This window comes from Laetiporus sulphureus, assembly GCF_001632365.1.
Source record: "Laetiporus sulphureus 93-53 unplaced genomic scaffold LAESUscaffold_21, whole genome shotgun sequence".
NCBI classification, from domain to species: Eukaryota; Fungi; Basidiomycota; class Agaricomycetes; order Polyporales; family Laetiporaceae; genus Laetiporus; species Laetiporus sulphureus.
In genome coordinates, this window is record NW_024468530.1 from 484,666 (window position 1) to 491,640 (window position 6,975).

At 53.8% G+C, this 6,975-nt stretch overlaps 5 protein-coding genes across 5 annotated transcripts in view; 3 read left to right on the plus strand and 2 right to left on the minus strand.

Annotated features, from left to right (window-relative positions):
• Positions 1 to 114: 114 nt before the first annotated feature.
• On the plus strand, positions 115 to 851 carry LAESUDRAFT_812950 (uncharacterized protein; the record flags this gene model as incomplete). The annotated part of the gene is made up of 2 exons (XM_040914448.1): positions 115 to 571; positions 637 to 851. 2 exons carry the CDS (start codon positions 118 to 120, stop codon positions 849 to 851), a joined length of 669 nt encoding a protein of 222 aa, XP_040764113.1.
• A 29-nt stretch (positions 852 to 880) lies between these two features.
• Positions 881 to 2,057, minus strand: LAESUDRAFT_812951 (6-phosphogluconolactonase). The gene is made up of 2 exons (XM_040914449.1): positions 1,782 to 2,057; positions 881 to 1,729 (listed from the first exon to the last, which is right to left on the minus strand). The coding sequence occupies exons 1-2, from the start codon at positions 1,982 to 1,984 to the stop codon at positions 1,159 to 1,161; spliced, it is 774 nt and encodes a 257-aa protein (XP_040764114.1). The 5' UTR covers positions 1,985 to 2,057; the 3' UTR covers positions 881 to 1,158.
• A 160-nt stretch (positions 2,058 to 2,217) lies between these two features.
• LAESUDRAFT_759547 (uncharacterized protein) lies at positions 2,218 to 3,717 on the minus strand (the record flags this gene model as incomplete). The annotated part of the gene is made up of 2 exons (XM_040912604.1): positions 2,218 to 3,612; positions 3,673 to 3,717. 2 exons carry the CDS (start codon positions 3,715 to 3,717, stop codon positions 2,218 to 2,220), a joined length of 1,440 nt encoding a protein of 479 aa, XP_040764115.1.
• Positions 3,718 to 4,271: 554 nt separating this feature from the next.
• On the plus strand, positions 4,272 to 5,486 carry LAESUDRAFT_812952 (uncharacterized protein). Its single transcript, XM_040914450.1, has 3 exons — positions 4,272 to 4,733; positions 4,794 to 4,898; positions 4,960 to 5,486. The coding sequence occupies exons 1-3, from the start codon at positions 4,673 to 4,675 to the stop codon at positions 5,166 to 5,168; spliced, it is 375 nt and encodes a 124-aa protein (XP_040764116.1). The 5' UTR covers positions 4,272 to 4,672; the 3' UTR covers positions 5,169 to 5,486.
• Positions 5,487 to 5,676: 190 nt separating this feature from the next.
• Positions 5,677 to 6,975, plus strand: part of LAESUDRAFT_743524 (uncharacterized protein) — a 4,331-nt gene continuing 3,032 nt past the window's right edge. The window contains exons 1-3 of the mRNA XM_040911261.1: positions 5,677 to 6,403; positions 6,432 to 6,456; positions 6,672 to 6,949. Coding sequence (XP_040764117.1) covers positions 6,035 to 6,403; positions 6,432 to 6,456; positions 6,672 to 6,949 — 672 coding nt within the window. The 5' untranslated portion in view covers positions 5,677 to 6,034. The remainder of the gene's footprint in view (positions 6,404 to 6,431; positions 6,457 to 6,671; positions 6,950 to 6,975) is intronic.

The following is a 6,975-nucleotide window of genomic DNA, read 5'->3' on the forward strand; positions in this document are numbered from 1 at the left end:
TCACTCGTCCCGACTCCATTCGTGCCAGGCGGGTTGACCATCGTTACAGCACCCGACGGCATCCCCTCGCATCTGCATACCCCACCAACGCCGACGTCCATATCCTCGCTCGATCCGATGCGGCGTAGCAATTCCAGTTCAACAGTTCGGAAATCATCAACATCGTCTACCCCTCCTATACCCTCTCATGCAGCTGCTTCGATACCCGCTCCCACTGATTACGCACATCCTCCACTGACGATGCTGCTCACCCTTCTGTCGCCTCCGCCGCTCTCAGCGTCCACGGCAATGGCACAGTCAACACCCGCCACATCCACCTGGACATCTCTCGCGCTGACATATACCCTCTCGCTCCCATTGACATTCTTCGAGCCGTTCGTCTCGCGGCTGCTTCCATACCTATTGTATACACACGTGCTATCTGCGTTGCGGCTGACAGAGATTGTCCGCGCCGCTCGCCGGGCACTCTTTCCTGAAGGTTGGCCAGGACCTACACCGCCGGAACCGACGCCAGAAGAGCAGGTGGCCATACGTACAGAGCTCAGGCGACGGTTGCTTGCTGCCGTGCCAGGTGAGTTCGTCTGTCCGTCCTTCAGTGTACTACTTTCTCCGGCTGAGATCACTCCTGACGAATAGTACCTCTGGCTGTCTTCCTTGGTCCTACGCCCGAGGCGCGAGCATATACGATTGACGCAATGCTCGACCCTCTCTCATCACAAGCCTGCAACGCGCATCTCACACTGTTCATCCTAGACCTGGTATTGTTGACTGTGTTCCCCGAGTTGGGTGCAAGTGAGACGGCCGCGGCGGCGGTTACGGAGGGCAGTGTGGACAGGACGGGTGCCACCTAGTCTCGAGCCAGGACGCCCTGCACTCATATGTACGAATGCATATGATTATCACTGTATTGCAAAAAATGAACTAGTAGGCTACAGTGACGAAATGCAGTAAACTGAACGCCAAAAAGCAAGAAAAAGGCTGCAAGACATAGCAGGTATACGACGAAGAAATACAGATTAGTGATTTACAATGACTTCTGACTTCTGTTTCACCGCTGATCCATCTGCACCGCGACACGGGCCGGCTTCCGTCCCAAAAAGACAAAGGGACAGATCCGCTACATCTGTTGCATACCGTTCCGCTGCGATACCGTTCCGATCATAACTTGTACGGAGTCTTCGGATATTCTACCTTGGAAGCAGCGGCGTCGTCTAGAAACCAATATAGGTGACCTGGAGCAGCCGGCCGCACCCTTGATGCTGGTAGACCCTCCTCCGGCTTGTCGAGGACGGTCTTGAGGATGTCAGCTTTTCCGGCGCCGCTAGCAACGAATGCGACGCGAGCAGCATGGTTGATGACGGGATAAGTGAGAGTGATACGCTTGGGCGGTGGCTTCGGGCTGTCCTCGATGTACGCGACCCAGCTACCCTCCTCGGTCAGGAGCGGATGACCAGGGAAGAGGGATGCGGTGTGGCCGTCTGGACCAACGCCGAGGAGGATAAGGTCGAAGATGGGGAATCGGGCTGAATCTTTCTGCGCGAACTCGTGGATGAGCTCCTGTTCGTAGGCATCAGAGAGCTCCTCGATATCGTCGGCGAGGGACGGGTCGATCGTGTGGATGTTATCGAGAGGAATGGGGACTTTGGAGAAGAGCTCATCCATGCAGAGCTTGTGGTTGGAGTCGGGGTGGTCGAGCGGTACGACGCGCTCGTCGGCATAGAAGACTTGCCTGTCGCGATCGGATCAGATAGTGCGTCGGGCGTAGGTTGGCTCGCACTCACCACTTGTCCCATTTAAGGCCAGGCTTGCCGATAAGGGCGTTGAGCTGCTTGGGGAGTGAGCCGCCCGAGATGGCGACGGTGAAACGGCCCTTCTTCTCGATGGACTCTTTCTGAGCCTTGACGATGAAGTGGGCGACCGCGTCAGACAGCTCCTTCGACGTCGAGAACGAATAGAGAATAGGAGGCGATGGAGAAGTAGGCATGGCGAGAAACTCTGCGAGCGCGCTTGCCGGAGAAGATGGAGGGACGCAGAGAGTTGTGCCCGATAGCCACAAGCCAAGTCGCATTCACTCTAATCGCCCTATCACAAGGCCTGACGTCAACCGACGCACGTGACTATTGTGGCAAACGGTAAACGCGCGTCCAATCGCCTTCTTTGCAAAGTCATCTCAGCCGCGAAAATCTTCACTTGTTTTTTGAAGTTATACAATCTACCTTACAATGGGTGAGATGTATGATGGTTGTACTGTGTCTGAACGTTACAGTCGAGGCTCGATAAGTCAAAGGGGAAGCATAACACCCCCTGATACTCCAGGCCCGTCCTATCTTGGCGGTCAAACTTCTGCCAGTCGATCTCTCCTTCGAAGTTGCGCATGAGCTCGACAGGGCCTTCGTCGAACACTAGTTTCACCCCTCTGTTCAGTAAGGCGCCACCATTTCCGAGGCCTGCGATGGGCAGATTAACTCTCTCCAATCGGTATTTTGTGTTCTTTCTTGCGAAGGCGAAAGCAGACAACGCGAAAATGTTGAATGCACTGAATCCTGCCTTGAAGGAAACCGCCTTCACTTTAGGCAATATATCCAGGCACGCACTCTGATGTAGGTTTGCTGCGAACCAATCTACATCCTTGTATCTGTAGGCGAGGACGACATGCTCCACATTCGGCAACAACCTCAGCAAACGCCTTAGCAGATCACATCTGAACAAGGCATTCGGGCAATCTTGCTCTGAGCCAGGGTAGGCCCCTGAGAGCCACAGCTCGCAAATATTGGGAAATTTGGCCAAGTCCCCCTCACGATCATGGTCAGTCAATGCTTTGATGTACCGCTCTGCAAGGTGAGCATCGCCAGGTGCAATCGACGCTCCGTCAATCTGAAGTTTTTCCAGAAGCGGTGCACGCAGGAGACGGAGGACAATAGCGTTCGTACGCTGATTGGTGAGGCGAAGCTCACTCAGCGCAGGCCACGAAATGGCCTTCTTGGGAAGATGGTGCGCGCAGTCGTCCGCGAACAGCGCGTCAACAAGCTGTGACGACGGTTCGCGTACACCGTGCAACCTCAAGTGCGTGAGATCTGGTGTCGCTGCAGCGAATTGCCGTAGAGATTTGATCTCGCAATCCGCCATCAATATCCGGCACTCGCGCAGAGCAGGATAGGTAGGACCAATTAGGTGCAGTCTCCAACCCGGCACCTTTAGGATAACTTTCTTGAGAGCAGGTGCTCCATGTCCCAGCAGCACAATTGCCCTAGACAACGGTTTCTCAGAAAAGCTGGGAGTCGCTGATGCGACTGGGCCATTTATGGAGAGAAATTCCAACTTGGGCAGCTCGATGAAAGCCAGCCGGTCCAGGATAGACTTGAGAATTTCGCGGTTATCATAGATCATTGTGGAAATTCGTAGTATGGTCCAACGTTCTCGTTCCTCGATTAAGCGATCCACGAGCCCGAGGAACCTTGTAGCATCGGGCTTGCCTCTCACAGGGAGGTCGATATAGATATGTACCGCAAGCGGGCGGCTGCCCTCCTTGCACAGGTCCTCGTCCAGCCGATTGCCACTCGTCGATGGACGCACATAGACATTGAAGGGCTCCAGTAAAGGATCATTGATTGACTAGGGTCGGTGATGAGTGTCAATGCGATGGTCGTTGGGTCTGGCGAACGTGTCTCTCACCGACGCGGGATGGTGAGCAGCAAACCCGTTCTGGTCTAGAGACATGGTCCGGATAGAGGAAAGAGAAGAGCGGATGGCTGGCGGCTCAGTTCTCAGCGACACGGTGGTATTTATACTGTTTTATTTCCCGAAACAATTCCGGTGCCACTGGAACGTGGTGGGCCACAGGAATGCCTCGCGTATCACGCACATGCTGCCAGTTCTGTGGCCCAAACAATAGGGGACAAAAGATTTTTCACTCAGAGAGCTCCGCGGCAAGCTCGTCGCTGTAAACGCGTGAGAGACCATCAGACCAGGAAACAGTGGCTTGACTTTGGGAGCCGAGACCTCTGGACACTCGTCCTGACAGCTTCGCGTTCGCAAGCTCACGGGAGTACATGGTATGCATCTCTTGCGCTCTGGAAAACCATATTATCGTACGAACAGCATTGTTACTGAAAAATAGCGTACGGACGTGCACAAGTTGAAGTAACTTTCGAAGTGGCCTCTGCCACGCGTCGGTGGCTGGCGACGCGGTCATCACGAGACCGTGTGCGAAGTGGAACCGCTTATTTAACGCCCGTGCTTCGTCCAACGGCGGCTCGCTGCTACCTTTGTGACTCTGCTCAGCAACCCGAGTGTAATCTGGCGTTTGCGAAGCAATCCAGATATCAAAGTCGTGATTGTAGCACTTCGACCTTTGACGAAGAGCTATCTGTCCTCATCTGTATTCTTTGGGGGAGGGGTACCCGGTAATCGCTACATTGACCATGGACATATCTATTTCTCCGCAATTATCACAGCCCGGAAGCCAAGATGGGGCCTATTTGTCGACGCTGCGTGATGTCGTGCCCTCTGCGTTAGGCAAAACCGGCTACGTCTCCGTATTCTTGCTAGGCCGGGCAGCTACGTCTACAGGATCATCTTCACAGACCAATCCGACGTCGCAACCAGCACACCAATCGAGGACGACGAGAACTTGTTCCCGCTACCAAAAAACCCGCGACCCTTCGCTTCGTTCATGACTCCGGCCGCTACTCAGGCATTCCTGTCCCGAAGGTTCACCTTTGCAAGTCTAGTCGGTACGCCGTCCGTCCTCATGGACGTGGTCCACGGCGCCCCTTTTGACGATACTATTCAAGGGAGGAGCTTCGACGAATTGACCGTCGAGCACGAGCGATCGAGCTACGTGTCGTCAATGCTATGGCGAGAATCCAGGTCAAGACCTGCATATTTCGACCATATAGGTAGCCTAATCGTGTCTGCCATAAATGGTTTCGATGCTCTCGCTGACGGGCGAGGTCTTAGGTGGTCCTTTGAAGTCCGTCTCGGATGTGTATTATGGGACCTTGGAGCGCGAGGAAGCGCGTGCACTCGAAAAGGGGACTTGGCTCGAAAAGGATGAGCTGCCCAACTCAAAGTTCGTAAAACACCTGCAGGTCCTCTCTACCTTCATCCCTCACTTTGTTCCGCCTCCTGTATCGTGTCATACACCGTCCAGACCTGGCTCACCGTAACGTCATCTCCGACCTCGATGATCTATCCAATGTCATTGAGCGGGGAGGGCCCTCCCATTCATCCTCATAGGCAAACGGTTCTATTTGAGGCAATACTTTGGGGCGATGCTTGCACGGACTTTGCATCAAACCCTTGGCGATGCTGAATCGGACCAACGCCACGATCTGTGCAGATGCTCCTTGTTACATTATGTCCCGCGAAGTCCTCGTTGGTGGTTACAATGGGTGGTTCCTGCGTGAAGATTGTATCAAGGAGTCATAGACACATGCATGCCTCAAAGTCGTCGGATATTCTGATGGAAAGATGATCATTGGTCCAAGTATGGAGAAGACGGCCATAGAGCAATCAGCATCTGACCTCGTGTTCGTCGAGGCAAGCGAGGAAGTCGAACGGAGCGACTAGAGCGCATATTTTTTCTTCACCGCATTCAGTTCACCAGCCATCGCTTATGAGAAGTTGTCGAACAACTTGAAGCACCAACTGCCCTTCCTCAGCGCAACCGCATGGACAATGTGATTCAACAATCAAACTATGCAACGTGGGCAAAACGTCTGCGGCGAATCTCGAGCAACTATGGAAGTTGTCATAACATACATACCACACTCAACGCAACTACTTCTAATTGAGATATATAGGGGAGCACATGGCGGAAGGTGCATTCCTCGGCACACGCTAGAGCGTTTACCCAGTGATATATGATAGTGCTCTTGCCATCATTGGCGAGCACACTTCTAGTAGGATCCGCGCGGCGTTGTCGGTCCAAGAGAGCCCGAGCCGGACACCCTATCCAACGTCGAGGTATATGAGCCGTTGATTTCTCTTCGGATACCTTGTCCCTTCCCCGTCAGTGGCGACATTCACAGCCATGATTGAGGAGGGCGAGGACCCAACTGCACCTGATGATGATCTGACGACCATCCTTGCCATGATTGCGGAACTCTGCCTTGACGACATCGACAATATCGAGTCCGCCCATAAGGGCAAGGGCAAGGCCAGTACGACCCCCACCGACGAAGAGATCGCCCTTCAACTTCTCGCTGAAGATGCTCGGTCGCTCCTAGCTGTGTCTAAGGACGCGGCATTTGCGCGCAGCGTTGACAAAGCTCTAGAAGCGGACCATGCGCTCATCGAAGAACTCGTACGAATGGAAGCAACAGCACGCCACGATAGGGAGCATGCGTTTGCTCTTCATCGCGGGAGGCTTCTGACTGAAAGGCAGGCTGCAACTGAGTTTGTTGCCGAAGACGATGATGCTGTTTCAGACGCGTCGACGGCAACACCCAAGGGGTAAGTTGTTCTATCTCGTGAAGCCGCATGAACGCTCATCAATGTATCTAGATCGCAATATGCTACGCCGCCCGTACCTTCGTCTAGCAGACTTCGAGCCACTCAAGTGCCCGAAGCCCGGCTACTAACGCGGAGGAAGTGAGTGATTGTCAGTCATAAGTAACGTCTACAATGCTCACCATTCTTTAGACAAGAAACTTGCGTTTAATGCCGAGATCAGATTGAGGACGTCGAGATCCGTGCCCCCTGCGGCCATTACTGGGGTGCGGACTGTCTCGTGGAGCTTTTTCGGGCTGCGACGACGGACGAATCGTTGTTTCCTCCGCGATGCTGTCAGCAGCCATTCATCGTGAGCGAAGTCGAACCTCACCTTGGCCCAGAACTATCCGCACTATTCAACAAGAAAGCAATCGAGTTTAATACAGCGGATCGGGTATATTGCCATCAGCCTACGTGCTCTTCGTTCATTGGCGCAGCAACGTCTGTTGCCTCCGTCCAAACCTGTTCCACGTGCTGGGA